This window comes from Arachis hypogaea, chromosome 14 (genome assembly GCF_003086295.3).
Source record: "Arachis hypogaea cultivar Tifrunner chromosome 14, arahy.Tifrunner.gnm2.J5K5, whole genome shotgun sequence".
NCBI lineage: Eukaryota > Viridiplantae > Streptophyta > Magnoliopsida > Fabales > Fabaceae > Arachis > Arachis hypogaea.
In genome coordinates this window covers 133,314,235-133,332,701 of record NC_092049.1, presented here as the reverse complement: position 1 = coordinate 133,332,701, position 18,467 = coordinate 133,314,235, and the positions used below count along the sequence as shown (strand labels likewise).

General features: G+C 35.6%; 2 protein-coding genes across 2 annotated transcripts; one reads left to right on the top strand and one right to left on the bottom strand.

Moving 5' to 3' along the window:
• Positions 1-2,731: 2,731 nt before the first annotated feature.
• LOC140178750 (uncharacterized) lies at positions 2,732-4,272 on the top strand. Its single transcript, XM_072215989.1, has 2 exons — positions 2,732-4,148; positions 4,238-4,272. Exons 1-2 carry the CDS (start codon positions 2,732-2,734, stop codon positions 4,270-4,272), a joined length of 1,452 nt encoding a protein of 483 aa, XP_072072090.1.
• A 3,967-nt stretch (positions 4,273-8,239) lies between these two features.
• LOC112744269 (thioredoxin F-type, chloroplastic) lies at positions 8,240-11,103 on the bottom strand. Its single transcript, XM_025793838.2, has 3 exons — positions 10,577-11,103; positions 9,218-9,317; positions 8,240-8,518 (listed from the first exon to the last, which is right to left on the bottom strand). The coding sequence occupies exons 1-3, from the start codon at positions 10,903-10,905 to the stop codon at positions 8,384-8,386; spliced, it is 564 nt and encodes a 187-aa protein (XP_025649623.1). The 5' UTR covers positions 10,906-11,103; the 3' UTR covers positions 8,240-8,383.
• Between the last annotated feature and the right edge of the window lie 7,364 nt (positions 11,104-18,467).

Below are 18,467 nucleotides of genomic sequence, written 5' to 3'. Positions count from 1 at the left end.
AATAACAATAATTTCTTCCCTCTCTCTTATACTATTCTCTCTTTCTTATACTACAATATTAATATATTAATTATATTATGATAGTAATTGTAGTGAATAGTAATACTAGAGTTTCTTATTTATATTTTCTTATTTTATATTTATTATATCTTCCTTAATTATTTATAGTACAACATGTTATCAGCACGAGAGTCTGATCAAATTTTAGGAAGACTCCAGTTAACAAATTTTTATTATGTCGAAACTCTTTTATCTTGAATATAATGCTCTTGATATATTTGGAAATAATTATTTATCATGGATATAGATGTTGAAATCCATCTTGATTCAATGGATCTTGAAAATACCATTAAGGCTGAAAATAATGCATTCCAGAAGGATATAGCCAAAGCCATAATTTTCCTTCGTCGTCATCTTGACGTATGATTGAAAAATGAATATCCCACATTAAAAGATCCTGCAGATCTGTGGAAAGACCTTGAAGAAAGGTACAATCATGTGATACTTCCTCAAACTCGATATGTTAGAGAAAACTTTCTCAACCTTCCATGCCTCGAATGTGCTCCTACAGCAGCAGTATCGAGAAAAAAGGATTTAAAAATATTTTGAGCTAATTTCTTGCCTTCTTGTCGCTAAGCGCAACAATGAGTTACTCTTAAGAAATCATGAAGCGCGCCCAGCTGGCGCCGCCCAATTTTCTGAAGCAAATGTGGCAAATTCTAACCTCAGAAGAGGTAAATGGCAAGCTTTTGATAACAAGAAAAATTATGGAAGGAAAAGAAATTATGTTCATAAGAAAGAATCTCACCAGAAGTGGGATAAAGAAAGAAATAATGGGCAAAGTAAATCAATTGAGGATAAATACTTCCGTTGTGGTGGAAAGGGCCATTGGTCACGTACCTGTCGTACCCCAAGGCACCTAGTTGATCTTTACCAAGCATCCTTGTAAAGGGATGACAAAGGAAAGGAAACAAATTTTGTTTCAAATGATGAAAATTCCACCACTCATTATGATGTATCTAATTTCTTTAAGGATTCTGAAGGTAATATTGGCTATTTGATCAATGATAGAATAGTTTGATATGTGTATGTGTTTGTTAAGTATTCATGTGAATAATTTGACTGTGCATGTACTTCTACTCATTTTATAATTATCATTTGTTTTTGAAGAAAAATGGCAAGGACATATTCTGAAGATATTTGCCTTGTGGATAGTGCAAGTTCGCACACTATTCTTAAAAGTGATATATATTTTACCCATCTTGTGCCAAAAGAAGAATATGTTAATACTATTATTGGCTCGGGCAATGTGATAGAAGGCTCCGAAAGAGCTATAATTTTGTTTTCTGGAGGAACAAAATTCATAATAAATAATGCACTATTGTCTACCAAGTCTCGAAGAAACTTGTTGAACTTTAAAGATATTCGCCGAAATGGATATCATATTGAGACTATGAATGAGGGAAATCATGAGTACTTATGTATCACAATTCATGATTCAAATAAGAAAGTTATATTAGAAAAGTTGCCCTCACTTTCATCTGGGTTATATTATACTAAGATTAGTGCAATTGAATCACATGCCATTGTAAACCAGAAGTTTACTAGCCCAAATGAATTCATAACTTGGTATGATAGATTGGGTCATCCAGAAACAACCATGATGAGGAGAATTATTGAAAACTTTCATGGACATTCACTAAAGAACCAGAAGATTCTTAAAACTAGTAAATTTTGTTGTGCTGCATGTTCTCAAGGGAAGTTAATTTTAAAGCCATCACCAGTAAAGATTGGATTTGAGTCCCCTGAATTCCTAGAAAGGAGTCAAGGTGATATATTTGGACCTATTCATCCACCATGTGGACTGATTGATCAGAAAATAGCTCCAACTGTCCTGTTTGAAGATAATACAGCATGTATTGCTCAACTTAAAGGCGGATATATCAAAGGTGATAGAACAAAGCATATTTCTCCCAAATTCTTCTTCACTCATGATCTTCAAAATCAAAGGACAATTGATGTTCAACAGATCCGCTCAAGTGATAATCTGGCAGATTTATTCACAAAGTCACTCCCAAAATCTTCTTTTGAAAGATTGGTACATCAGATTGGGATGCGCCGATTTCGAGATATAAAATAATGTCGGCAAGAGGGGGAGACTGTACTCTTTTTTCCTTGGTCAGGTTTTTTCCCATTGGGTTTTTCTTGACAAGGTTTTTAATGAGGCAGTCCCCATCACTAAAGGATATTGTACTCTTTTTCCTTCACTAAGGTTTTTTTTTCCACTGGGTTTTTCTTTAGTAAGGTTTTAACGAAGCAATAATCCTAAATGGTCATCCAAGGGGAGTGTTGTGATAAGTAACAAACCACACCACAAAGCCAGTACAAGACAAAAAGAAAGAATCACTCAAAACCAACCTACAACTCAGCAGCACAATTCCAACCTTATCAGAAACTGTACCACCATAATTCTAGAAACATCTTTTTTGCCTTGCTGTAAAAGATGTTGCCAATCATAGAATTACCCAAGTTTCATCACTCAATAATGAGCTGTAGTTTCAGCTTATTATATATATATATAGCTACCATTTTCATTTGTAATGCAAAGAAGAATATAACATTATTTTCACTCATTGGTCATTGTCTTTTGTTCTCTCTATTTTCTGCACTTTTAGTGTTTTGTCTTTGATGGTATCAGAGCTCCAATAGGGGCCTGCTGCACATCCACACCATGTCTCAGAACAACCAAAAAAAAATTGATGTTACCCAATCACCATCCAGTCCATACTATATTCACCCAAGTGAAACACCCTTTACTGTCCTCGTCTCTCCGCCACTCACCGGCGACAACTACCATCAATGGTCTCGTGCTTTCTCCATTGCACTTATCTCAAAGAACAAGATAGGTTTCCTGGATGGAACCATCCCAACTCTAGCCACCGATGACCCGCTCTTCCCTTCCTGGCGTAGATGCAACACATTGGTCTCCTCCTGGATTTTCAATTCCCTCTCAGCGCCCATTGCTCAGAGCGTCATTTATTTCGACTATGCAGAAGCAATTTGGAAAGATCTTCGCAACAGATTCTCACAAGGAGACTTGCTCTGTGTTGCTGAGCTACAAGAACAGATTTATGGCCTCAAGCAAGGATCTCTCTCCATCACTCAATACCACACCGCCCTCCGAGCACTATGGGAAGAGCACGACACGTACCGCCCCGTCAAACCCTGCATATGCCCGGCACGGTCTTACCACGACCAAAACTTCATCATTCGGTTCCTCAAAGGCCTAGACGACCGCTTCATTGTCATCCGATCCCAAATCTTGCTCATTGATCCCCTTCCACCGGAAAGCAAAGTCTTCAACATGGTGATTCAACACGAGCGCCAACTCCAAGAAGGTGGTAGTGTTCTCGACGAGCCCATCTCCCTCACCAACGTTGTCATCACGCCACAACGGCGCCTAAATCCTGGGCGCGGCCGCGGACGCATCACCAATGGTGGACGCAGTGGAGCCGAAAAAGTATGCGTCTACTGTGGGCGAACCGGCCACACCGTCGACGAGTGCTACGGCAAGCACGGCTATCCACCTGGCCACCCACGCTACCCCGGCCGTCCTCGGTTCAATGATCGCAGCAACTCCACCGCCTCCTACACCAATGTCGCTGCCGTCAACCCTAATTCCTCATATCAACAACAACTCAGCAGAACCGGATCAAGCAAAGAAGAGACCTACCCAACTTCTGGGCCTAGTTTGTCACAAGCCCAATATCAATCTCTCTTAGCTCTTCTGCACAATGTTCATGGGCAGCAATTTGCAGACAAACCCACACCACAAAGTCAACATGGGCCATCTGAGGCCAAGTCTGGTATCACTGTTACACATATAAACACTGCATATTGTTCTTTTCATTTCTCATCCCATTTATCACCTAACACACCTTCTATAAGCTCACACAACAGTGGCAAATGGATACTAGATTCAGGAGCCACTGACCACATCTGTTCTTCATTATCATATTTTCAAATGCACCACAAGATCAAACCGATACATGTTTACCTTCCAAATAATTCCATTATCACTGCACACTATTGTGGGTCAATAAATTTTTCACCACACCTAACTTTGCACAACGTTTTATATATTCCTGGTTTCACCTTCAATATTTTATCTATCTCTAAACTAATCACAACTCTCTCATGTCAATTGCTCTTTTCTGAATTTTTCTGCCAAATACAGGATGCGAAATCCTTGAAGATGATTGGTTCGGCTGAATTGAGAGATGGATTGTACTACCTAGCCGACAAGTTGCAACCACAAAAACTCATTAGGACCAACAGTTCCACCAACTTAGCCAATGTTAACAACTTCATCACAACCCCAATCACAGATAGCAATGTATGGCATTGTAGGCTAGGCCACCTCTCGGACCAAAGATTAAGAGAACTCCACCATCAATTTCCTTTTATTAATCCACATGTCAATGAATCTTGTGATGTCTGTCATATGGAAAAACAAAAGCGATTGTCTTTTCCTTTGAGTACAAATAATGCATCCAAACCTTTTGAATTAATATATTTAGACATTTGGGGCCTTTTTCCAAAATATCAATACATGGGCACAAATATTTTTTAACTATTATTGATGATTTTAGTAGATTTACTTGGATAATCTTACTAAAATCAAAAGGAGAAGTTGGCACAAAAATTCAGAACTTCATCGCCTTAGTCAAAAATCAATTTGACACCAATGTCAAAACCATTAGATCCGACAATGGCCCTGAATTCCTTCTTAATGATTTTTATGCCAAAAAAGGCATTCACCACCAAAAGTCTTGTGTCGAAACACCACAACAAAACGGAAGGGTAGAACGCAAACACCAACACATACTCAATGTCGCTAGAGCTTTAATGTTCCAATCAAACCTCCCCCATCCTTTTGGTCCTATGCTGTAAACCATGCTGTCTTCTTAATAAACAGAGTTCCCTCACCAATCATTCAAAACAAAACTCCATTTCAACTTCTCTTCCACAAACCATCCAATTTTCACTCACTCAAAGTTTTTGGATGCTTATGCTATGCCTCCACCCTCACCAACCACTGTTCAAAGTTTGATCCCCGTGCTAGAAGAGGTGTTTTCATAGGTTTCAAAACCGGCACAAAAGGCTTCATCATACTAGACTTAGACACCCGTGATATTTTCATCTCCAGAAATGTCCAATTCATTGAGTCATGCCTCCCTTTTCACAAACAAACTCAACCTGACCAAAACCCCTCCAACCTTCCCAACATCCTTCCCCAATCACCCACCATCTTTGAAGAACCCAATCCACAACCACCACACTTAGCAACATCCCAACCTTCATCAAGCACAATTCAAACACCCACAACGGCTCAAACCAACAACGATGGAACTCCCCTCCCCCACACAAATACAAGTCCAATTCCTTCTTCAATCACTTTCCCAGCCCAAACCACCTCGTCCACTCTTCCCACAACCCCAACCACACTACCCATTCCTGCTGCACCCCGCCGCTCCAACAGAACCCATGCCCCACCGCGCAACTTGGCAGACTACTATTGCAATCTCTCTCTCTCTCACAACGCCGCACCAACCATCTTCAAGATGCCATCATCCAATCTCACACTCACTCTCGTATACACGAGTCTCACCCCATCACCGACGCTTCCTCTTCTCCGTCTCCACAGAAGCCGAGCCACGAACATTCGTAGATGCCAAAACTCAGCCATGTTGGCGTGACGCCATGCGAGCTGAAATTTTGGCCCTAGAACAAAATCAGACTTGGGACATTGTCAACACTCCCGCTGATGTGAAGCCCATAGGTTGTCGCTGGGTCTATCGCATCAAACGCCAGCCCGACGGCAGCATTGAACGCCACAAAGCGCGACTGGTGGCAAAAGGATATGCACAAATTGAAGGGGTGGATTACCTCGAAACCTTTTCTCCGGTGGTAAAGATCACCACCATTCGAGTCCTCCTTGCTCTCGCCTCCATCAATAATTGGACACTGCACCAGTTAGACGTCCACAACGCCTACCTCCATGGTGACCTCCTTGAAACTGTGTACATGAGCTTGCCACCTGGTTTAACACCTTCCAAGCCTGGTCAGTGTTGTCGTTTAAGGAAGTCTTTGTATGGCCTTAAACAATCAGGAAGACAATGGTATGAGAAGCTCAGCTCTTTTTTACTCTCGTGTGGATACCAGCAGACCCTGACGGATTACAGCCTGTTCTTCAAAGAATCTGGTAAAGCATTTACTGCCCTCATTGTCTATGTCGATGATATAGTTGTCACTGGTAGCTCTGTTTCTGAGATTGAATCCATTAAGGCTGCCTTAGATTCTAAGTTCAAAATTAAGGATCTTGGCACACTTAAATATTTTCTTGGCATTGAGGTAGCGCATTCAGCTGCTGGCCTCTACCTTTGCCAACGAAAATACTGTTTGGACATTATCATTGATGCTGGCCTTACCGCTGCCAAACCCTCGTCTACCCCAATGGATGACTCCATTCGCCTCAGCCAAAACACCGGAGAACCCCTTGATGATATCACTGCCTACCGACAGCTCATTGGCCGCCTCATTTACCTCACCACAACCAGGCCTGACATTACTTTTGCTACTCAACAATTGAGCCAATTTGTCCATAACCCAAGCAAAATTCACTTTAATGCAGCCCTCCGCATTCTCAAATACTTAAAAGGATCGCCAGGCAAAGGCATCTTTTTTCCAAGGGACTCTCCCCTCCAAATCTCTGGTTTTAGTGATGCTGATTGGGGACGTTGCCCCGACACTCACCGATCTACCACTGGATATTGTTTCTTCCTTGGAAAATCTCTCATATCCTGGAAAACCAAGAAACAGGACACAGTATCTTGTTCCTCAGCCGAAGCGGAGTATCGAGCTCTCTCTACAACTACCAAGGAATTACTATGGCTACTCAACTTGTTTCAGGCTCTCAACATCAACTGCATCCGCCCACCCGTGCTATACTGTGATAATCAAAGCGCCCTCCACATCGCTGCCAACCCTGTCTTCCATGAGAGAACTAAACATCTCGAAGTGGATTGCCACTTAGTTCGCGAAAAAGTTCAAGCTAGACTTTTGCACCTCCTTCCCGTTTCTTCCTCCAACCAACTTGCGGATGTTTTCACCAAAGCACTGCCACCCCGCCTTTTCACTGTCAACATATCCAAGCTGGGATTGAAAGACATCTTTCAATCTCCAGCTTGCGGGGGGCTAACAAACCACACCACAAAGCCAGTACAAGACAAAAAGAAAGAATCACCTAAAACCAACCTACAACTCAACAGCACAATTCCAACCTTATCAGAAACTGTACCACCATAATTCTAGAAACATCTTTTTTGCCTTGCTGTAAAAGATGTTGCCAATCATAGAATTACCCAAGTTTCATCACTCAATAATGAGCTGTAGTTTCAGCTTATTATATATATATATAGCTACCATTTTCATTTGTAATGCAAAGAAGAATATAACATTATTTTCACTCATTGGTCATTGTCTTTTGTTCTCTCTATTTTTCTGCACTTTTAGTGTTCTATCTTTGAATAAGAATGGGACGTGGATGCCCATTTTCTATGTGGAGCTCATATTCCAAGAATTAAGAATATTAAAGGAGCATTAATTGAAAGTTGAAAATGAAAACCCCTTATGTATATAAATAGGAGATTAAGCCTCCGTGAACACTACAATCAATCAATAACAACAATTTCTTCTCTCTCTTATACTATTCTCTCTTTCTTATACTACAATATTAATATATTAATTATATTGTGATAGTAATTATAGTGAATAGTAATACTAGAATTTCTTATTTACATTTTCTTATTTTATATTTATTATATCTTTCTTAATTATTTATATTACAACACTATTAACCGAAATTTATTAGTACAATGAAATCTCTACCCATAAATTTCTACACTGGGATAGTTTTTCTTTCCTTTTTTGGAAAAAAACATATTTAAGGTTCATGACCTCTGTCTAAAGGTTAAAACATTTTTATTTTGGATAAAAAATTAGTTACCACTCTTTACTTTTTCACGCGAGATATACAATAATACATCACTAAATTTTATTTTCAGTTCTTAATATTTTTACTTATAAGATTGACAAAGTTCTTGATAAAATTCAATCATTAATTGTGAGGCACTTTTCCCTAGGCACAGGGAGGGATATGAAAATGTGAAACAATACGTCACGTGATAACATTCCTTGATCTTGCTCAGATTATAATTGCATTAGAAAAATACTTACACAAATGATATATATATAAAGCATAATATTATTTTATCTTATTTTTTACATAGGAAGATAAGAGAATAGTTTAGTTTTCAATCCTTTAGCTGGATCTAACAGCCTCTATGGCAGCAACCAAATCATCGAATTTAGCACCAGTCACTTCTTTTACAACTTTGTTGTCCTTCAGAATTTTAAAAGTTGGAACCACTCTAATTCCAAGCTCTTTTGCCAATGGCTGCCATCAAACAAGTACCAATTAGAATTATAGCAAAGTATATGTATCAAAAACAACCTTAGGCATACCCAAATGTGTTCCATAGTAAAAGACATCTAATGCATATTCTAAAAAGCATTCACAACTGTTTTTAAAGCAGTTCCAAATGTTGGTAGAACACACAGATAGGGATGGCAACACCACCCGAACCCGATTACCTATTCTGCCCCGACTCAATTGAGAAAAAATAAAAAAGATCAAGTTATAAATTAGAACTTCAGTCAAATATACACATATTTTGTCATTCACTCGTATACATAATCTGATGTTACAAACTAAGTTTTATTAATTTAAACAAAAACAATAACCAAAGTATATTGGAAAGGAGCAAGTAGGGGCAGGATGGGTACCCCCGGATAGGGTTTAGGATATAAATTTACACTAATTACGCATATGAGTGGGCAGGTTCTGAGTAACATAGGTGGGATGGGATCGAGTAGTGCCAAAACCCGCCCTTACCCGCCCATTGCCATCCCTAGCATTAAATGTGTATTAAAAATATGCAAATATTTCATGTACATGAGAGCACTTAGGATGTTAGTATATAAAATTTAAACTCAAGAAAATGAATAAAACCATCTTAGTCATGAAAAGATATAAACATAATCATGCCTATGTGATAATTAGCATTGTTTATATAGCACATCACAACCAACCAACCTTGTTCTCTTGGTTGCAATCAAGCTTTAGAAACACAACATCAAGATACTTTTCAGATAACTCTTGGAACCTTGGTGCCATCACTTTGCAAGGACCACACCTGCACAAATTCAATAACTCATCTATGGTTATCCAAATACATATATCTATTTATTTAGTTTATATGGGATAAGTGGATAAGGATGACAATGTCAACTAATTAACCATATAAGGCCATGTTTGATTCTTGTCTTAAAATGGAAAAGGACAGAGAACCTAAAACAGTAGAGGCATATCTCCTGTGTCGGCTATCCCTCTTTCTTGGAGGTAAAAAAAAGGCTTACCCCAAGACACGTCTCGTGTCTATTTATTTCGGAAGAGGGGAAATTATCTTAAAAATTGTCCAGAGACAACGTTGTTTTGGTTCCCCTACGACCTTTTTATAAAAATAGTTTGATTCTATAAATTTTTTTCTGGCATAATCTATAATATCAAGACAAAGCCGACATAGTTACAGAATATTTATATTCCCATAATGTTATTACGGGCAAAAACACTAGTTATCTTAAAAATTGTCCAGAGACAATGTTGTTTTGGTCCCAAATAGCACTGTCTCAAGGCAGTAACCAAATGCCAAGTGAAGAAACTACCAGCTTCCTTCTAATAACTGTTCAGCTGAAATCTTCACATGGAACTTCATCAACATTCCACTCTTATGCATAATTAGTTATATGCTTCCCCTTTGGTCCTTTACTAAGTACATAACATCTTAAAATATGATGATTAAATGTATGCCAAAGACCAACTTTGAAGCATTTCAAAAATGTTAGAACAGAAAGAATCAATGTCAAAGATTCCTATACATATTCTGCCAACAAACAAATATTTATTCACCACTTTTTAAGTCTAAGTACTTATGTAAATTTATGTGCCTACAAATACTTATTCACATTCACCCTTATCAGTCACATGAAACTAGTGTCAAATTACAAAATACCATGATCCATATTCTCCCCCATTGCTACTGTACCAAAAAGTGATAGTGACGAATAAAAGGATTGTTATGCAAATCTGTTTTACAATTACACATGATGTGTAGATAGAGCAGTTGGCACTAAGAAAATTAGAGGAGTAAAGCAAAATAGGGTGACATTAAAACATGCAAGGTTTTGATTTTGCAATCAATCATAATTTAGTAGACACAAAATTGGGTATTATCAAATATACATATCATGACAAATTTAGCACAAAACAATAAAAAATTACAATCACACTGAAGGAATCTCTAAATTAGAAACATTTAAGTAATAATAAACATGATTAATTGATTATGCATGATTATTAGATTAGAAGAGATTAAGTATAGAGAGGTAAATATACCATTGGGTGTACATGTCAAGAACCACAGTTTTATCAGCAGCAGCATTAACAATAGGCCAGAAGGTATCCTTGTTGACCTCGGTCACCTGCCCTACGGTCACAGTGGGACCCGCAGTTTCCAAGCTGCATCTCACACTCAACAACCTTGTACTCCTCACACTCCTTCTCATGTTTGATTTTGATGTAGTTAAGGTGTGGGTAGATGCCATCTTTATTTTGTTGGAACAAGAAGAGAAAGATGAAGACTTTGGTGAAGAATCTAGCATCATTGATGGGTTGCTTGAAACCCATTTGCACTTCGGAGAAGAAGCACATAGATTCAGAGCCATTTTTGTGGTTCTCTTTCTCACTCAGTTCCGATGTTAGAGCTCAACTCATATTGTAGTGGTGGTTGTGGAGTTCAAGGTACAGAATGTTACTCAAATGACATTCTTGCCCTTCTGATTTGTGTATGGTATTAATGCCATCAAAAAACATAGGGGTATATTGGTAAATTAGCCAAGGGCATGTGAGAGCGAGGTATGTTCCTAGGCACTGTATACAAGATGGGTATATTTGTCAATTAACTATATACATATATTAATGAGAAAATCTAAAATACCCGCACTTTTATTAAAATATAAATTAGTATTTAACATAAAAAAAAATATAATTTTATTCTATTAAATATAATTTTATATTATTAAGATATTAACAATAATTAATTTATGACTATAAATTATAAAATATATTATCTCTAATACTACTGATTAATGTTTAAAAGGTAGAGTTTTTATTCACGATATTAAATATATATTAAAAATTATTTATTAAATTAATTATTAACATAACATATTTATTAAAATATATATAAAAATAAGTTAAATAGTATATATTTATACATAATATATAATAAATAACTTTTTGTATATACATCATATTTTTTATATTGTATAAAATTCACAACTATAAATTCTCTATCATTAAATTAAATTAATATTTTAAAAGATGAGATTGAAATGTCTCGTTTAATTAAGTGGACAGTAAGTTATTAAATATTTTATTATAAATATATAATATATTTAGCATTTAATATTAATTTAATATATTAAGAACTTTAAAGTTTTTTTTTTTTTGGAATAAGTATTATACTTTTGGATTTTTATTATTAACTAACAAAATTTATTTGTATAAAAATGATGGAATATACAAGCACGAGTGAAAGAGATAGAAGCAATAATGAGATCGCCTAGCTATGGGATTTGTTAGTACGAAACTACCCTTGCAGCTTACTAGATTTTATTGTTTTTTTTTTTGTCATTACTAGATTTTATTGTGTTGAGGAGAATGAGAAAACAAAAAAATCTTTGGTGTTGTGACTTGTGAGTTGAGACCTGAGACCTCTTCTAACTTGTATTATCCACACAAATGGCCATAACCCTCTAAAATATCTCGTCATGCATTCGCTTGCATCCTCCACATAGCCTATGATTCCCTCACTTCACTATGCAAACATTTTATTTACTAGTTTATGTATATGTGCGAGGCATAAAAAATATATTTTTTTATTTATATTTAAAATATATTTCTAAAATAAGTTATTTATAAATATATTTATTTTATAATAAAAATTTTATATATTTTTTGTTATTTATACTAATATCAAATAATTTATAAAATAAAATAATTCACAAAATATTATATTTAATAAAAATATGTCGTATATAATAAATAAATAACCCAATATATATTAAGAAAACTAAAATATTTTAAAGTGAATTTTATATGTATTCACTAAATACTGTTATAAAATAATAATTATTATTATAATAATAAAATATTGATTTGAGTAGTAGAAAATAATATATTATTAAAAAACATTAACAAATAATTGTCTAATTATTTAGATAAAGAAGTAACTACTAAATTGATACTTAAAAAATTTAGACGTTAATAAAGTGATATCTAAAAGATGTTATTAAGTATTAACTAAAAATTTCTAAATAATTTTAAAATTTGACAAAATAACCAAGTGTTAATTACTCTTGTTTAACAAAAAACTGCTAAGGTGGTTAACAGAGTATATGACAACATGACATTTCCTAATTCTTACAAGCCACCACCAACAATTTTCTCTCTCTCTCTTGTGTTTTTCCTCTATTTTCCACCTACAAAAGATGTTTCATTTTTATTAACATTAATCTCATCAACATTAAAATTGATTTTTCTATGAATTTATCATAAACACAATAATATTTTTCAATTTTTAGAACTATACAAATAAACACAAACACAATAAATAATATCAAAATTTAAATTCAAATCTAAATCAATAAGATAAAACAATCAATTTTAGTATCAGAATTACAATATTCATTCAAAAATCAAAGAAAGAGAATGAAAAATAGAGAAGGATAGATAAATTTATTGAGAGAATGAAATCAGAGAAAAACAAAATAATTAAAAAGATAATAAAAATTTTTGAATTGGACACCACAACAAAACTTCAAGAAGAGGACGATAGAAATGCTGGCTGGATGAAGGCGGTGAAGCTCGAAAAAAAGGTATATTGATTCAATGAGAGAGACAGAGTCATACAGACGGAACGACAACGCTAAAGAGAGACTCACGACGATAAACTTAACGGGGTACAGATATTGAGCGTCAAAAATATAGAGACAAACTCGATGGCAGCAGACGGAATCTCGGTGAAAATTAAGGCGGTGAATCGCTGATATTTGTGACTCTTTGTGAGTGTGTGAGTTGCTGACTTATGGGAGAAGAAAATGATAAGTGATGAACATGGTGGATGGCCATAGAGTGTGTGGTGTGCTTTCACCAATTTAAAAAAGAGGAGACAAGGAAAGAAGATTAAGTTAGAATTTTTACTTTGGGGATTCTCTTGCGTATTAGTATTAATACTGTTTTGTAATTATTATTTTAAAATAATTAAATTTCATATAATTTTAAACTCCAGTAAAATATACTATGTCATTTATTCAGTTAGCCACTTCAGCATTTTCTGTTAATAGAAATGGAAGTAATTAACGTCTGGTCATTTTTATCAGATTTTAAAATTATTTAAGGATTAGTTTGTCATTAACAACATTTAAGTACTATTTCGTTAGTATCAAAATCTTTCAAATACCAACCAATTTGATATTTACCAATAAATTTAATAGAAAAAAATAAAAAATATATATTCAAAATATTACATAAGAAAGAATCAAATAGTTGTTAAAAGCGGACCGAATCAATCGGTCTGACCAAAAAACTGATGAAACGAATTCTGTACAAATCTAATTTAATGTACTAACCACTTAATAAAATGAACCGATCAAAATTAGCACGAACCAATCAAACTAACATAAACCAATCAAAACTGACATAAATCAAAACCAAACCGATCCGGTCAACAAGCCGGCTAACCCACGTGCTGATAACGTTAGCGTGCGGGCTTGAGAAAATTTTAAAAATGTATTGCAAGAGGTGGTAATCAAACTTGGCTCTTCTTATATGAAGACCAAGCTGACAACTATTGTACTAATCTGTTTTCTTGGCATCATTCATATTTTTTATAGTATATATTGCATATTCTAACTAATACACACATATATATACACATAAATACTTAACTCAATATTTTTTATATTCAACATTTTTAAATTAATTATTTTTTATTTGAAGTACAAATAAATTAATTTTAAAATAAAAATAATAATTAATATAAAAATATTATTTTGAGAAAAAATAAATATTTATGTAATTATTTAATTATATAAAGATATTCAAATTTTGAAATTACTTTTTGGATATAATTCATAGATTGTTATTCTTATTATGTCCAATTAAGATACTATTATAATAGTATAAACTAATTTTGTGTCTATCTTTGTATTAGTTATTTATAGAATTCGAGACTTAATTATTTTTAAAATGTTAGTAAAAATATGTATTTCAAATTTTTATTTTAGGTTTTTGATTATTTTATATTTTTTATTTATATGAGATCGGTTTTACCGGTTGAATTAGTAATTCATCGGTTGAACTAAAAAAACCAATAAATCAATAATCTGACCGGTTCAATAACCGATTTGATTTTGACAACTATCAATCAATAATTATTTAAAAGATATATAATATTCATAGAAATATACAAAGAATTAAGATAATTATTAAAAGGATATAATATAAAATATTATAATTATTTTGACAAATCTCACTATAATTAATAATTAGATATTAATAAATCTAATTATTTAATACATAATATTTTTTAAAAATGGCATCAATATGTAAATTATCTCCAAAACACATCACATCAAAATATTTGGTTCTAAAATTTATCCGCATAATAATAAAATAAAATACTATATATAACATTCACAAAAATATAAAAAAGAATTGTAATAATTTTAAAAAAAATTATAAAACAAAATATTAGAATTATTAAGTTACGAAAATATAAGAAAGAATCATTATAATTACTAAAAATATATTAAATAAAATATTAAAATTATTATCAAATCTGAATACAACAAATCATTAAAGGTTAATTTATATAAGATTGATTATATAATATTTTTCTAAAAAAATAATTGAAAAGAGAGATATCCAACCTGAAGCCTCAATATGTCAACATAGTTGACATGAGAATGTAACTTGTAGAATTAGAATGATTGATTATTGATGATGGACTCACTGTAATATAAAAATAATAATAATAATTACTAAAAATATTTATAACAGAATATTAAAATTATTGACAAATCTCAACACAAATAATTATCAAATATTAATTTGTGTACGATTCATTATATAATACTTTTTTAAAAATGATTGAGAAAAAAAAAATATTCAAACTGTCACCCGCTATGTCGGCAGTTTGGCACCATAATATAACTCGTAGAATAATATAATAACATAATGACGATGATTGACAAATTTCACCATAATTAATTGCTAAATGTTAACAAATCTAATTATTTAATACATAATACTTTCCAAAGATAACATCAACATATAGATTGGCACCAGAATATATACGCAACGTCAGTATACTTGACTCTAAAACTTACGTTCATGAATGGTAAAATAAAACATTATATATAACATTAACAAAAATAGAAGAAATAATTGAAATAATTTTTAAAAGGATATAAAATAAAATATTAGAACTATTGATTCACACAAATACAAAAAAAATCATAATAATTACCATAAAAATATGAAATAAAATATTAAAATTATTAATAAATCTCAACAAAATTAATTATTAAACATTAATTTGCATATAATTGAGTACATATACATTTTTAGAAAATAGTTGAGAAGAGAAAAATATTTAAACGGACACCAAAATATACCACATCAACATGTTTGGTGTCAAAATATAATTTGTTATAAAATTATTAAATTAGTGATTATTAATGATTAATTCTGTTATAGATCCAGCCCACGGATCCTACACCCAGAACGGTCCCCGAACTCGGTTGCCCGGGTTTGATCCGCTCCGCCACTCTAAAGGCCCGAAATCGGCCCGATAGAACTCCTAACCAATTTTCGAATTCAAAACGTCTCTCTTATCTTAGCCAAATAAGATAAGATAAAGATATTTACCATCACCTATATATAAGAGGACCCAAGTCCCTCTATGTATTCATTCATCCCTCACACCATATACCTCTCTGATCCATTTTGACTTGAGCGTCGGAGTGTCTTTGCAGGTACCTCCCCCCATTGCTCCAGTCAAGCGATCCGGCCTCCGCGTCGACCTGCAAGTTCCCGATCTATCTCTCAAACCCGTACAAGAGACATCTTGTACATTGGCGCCGTCTGTGGGGAACTTTAGGAACGGAAAACCAGAGAAAGACAATCCTATCCGAGTTTGTGGTCCTCAAAGACTCCACCGCCTACAACGTCATCCTCGAAAGAAAAATAATCAATGATCTCTCCGCCATCATCTTCACTAAATACCTCCTCATGAAGTTCACAACAGAAGACGGCTCCATCGGTACCATCCACGGAGATCGAGAAATCGCGGCAGAATGCGATAACACCAGCCTAGCCCTACGAAAGAAGTCTCGCGACGCGGCCGGCATATTCCTAGCCGACCTGGATGCCCGACAAGACGGCCAACCCAGGCCGGAACCAGAATGCGACATGGAAAAACTACAAATCGGGCGAACCAAAGACGAGAAAACTTTTATCAATAGGAACCTTCCGTACGACCTTAAAGAAGATCTCTCCCAACTCCTAAAACAAAACAGAGACCTATTCGCATTCACACCGGCCGACATGCCAGGAATAGACCCCGACCTAATGTCCCATCGGCTGGCCATAGATCCCAAAGCCAAACCTGTGGCACAAAGAAGACAGAAAATGTCCCCGGACCAAGCAGCTGAGGTCAAAAAACAAGTCAAGGCCCTACTTGAAGCAAACTTTATCAGGAAATTACCCTACACGACATGGTTGGCAAACGTTGTACTAGTCAAAAAGTCTAACGGGAAGTGGCGAATATGCATCGACTACACAGACCTGAACAAAACTTGTCCAAAGGATGCCTTCCCCCTACCAAACATCGACGGACTAGTAGATGCCGCATCCAGCCACCGATACCTCAACTTCATGGACGCGTACTCCGAGTATAATCAGATACCCATGCACCGACCTGACGAGGAAAAAACAACTTTCATCACCCTCGAAGGAACGTATTGCTACACGGTCATGCCCTTCGGCCTGAAAAACGCCGGAGCCACCTACCAAAGGCTCGTCAACAAGATATTCCAGAACCTATCTGGGACCAAGTTAGAAGTCTACATAGACGACATGCTCGCCAAGACCGAATCCGGTGAGCAACTCATCAGCGACCTCGAACTCATGATGAACACCCTACGGAAGCACCGAATGCACTTTAACCCGACAAAGTGTGCCTTTGGAATGGAAGCAGGAAAGTTCCTCGGCTTTATGATCACATAGCGTAGGGTAGAGGCTAACCCCGAGAAATGCCGAGCCGTCCTCGAAATGACAAGCCCAAAAAATCTCAACGACATCCAAAAGCTCACTGACCGACTCACCACGCTATCTCGCTTTCTCGGAGCATCAGCACAGAAAGCAATCCCTTTCTTCAAGCTAATGAAGAAAGGAGCCCCCTTCAATTGGGAAGCAAGATGCGAAGAAGCATTCTAATATTTCAAAAAAGTCTTGGCAGAACCACCAGTTCTCGCCAAGCCCCAAACAGGGGAAACCCTCTACCTATACCTTTCCATAATGAAAGAAGCACTCGCGGCAGCGCTCATCCGCGAAAATGAAAATAAGGAAAAACAACCCATCTACTTCATAAGCAAAGTTTTACAAGACACGAAAACTCGTTACTCATGCCTAGAAAAGCTGGCCCTCACACTCCTCGCGGCCTCCCGACGTTTGGGACAGTATTTCCAGGCTCACCCCATAACGGTTCAAACCGACCAAGCGGTCAAGCAGGTGCTACAAAAGCCCGATCTAGTAGGAAGAATGCTAGCATGGTCCATCGAGCTATCCCAATTCCAAATAAAGTTCGAACCCCGTAATGCAATCAAAGCACAGGCCATGGCTGACTTCATTGCCGAGATGACACCGGGAAACTCCACCCTCGAATCGTGGAAACTACACGTCGCCGGTTCGTCAAACGTCACTTCCGGAGGAGCCGGAGTGATACTCGAGAGCCAAAACGGGGTCGTAATCAAACAATCCGTTCGCTACGAGTTCCTGGTTTCAAACAATCAAGCGGAATACGAGGCCCTTCTAGCAAGCTTAACTCTAGCCAAGGAGGTCGGGGCAAACATTTTAGAAGTATGCACCGACTCACAGGTGGCCAGTTCCCAAATCAACGGAGACTACCAAACACGGGACCCCCTACTCCAGCAATACCTCG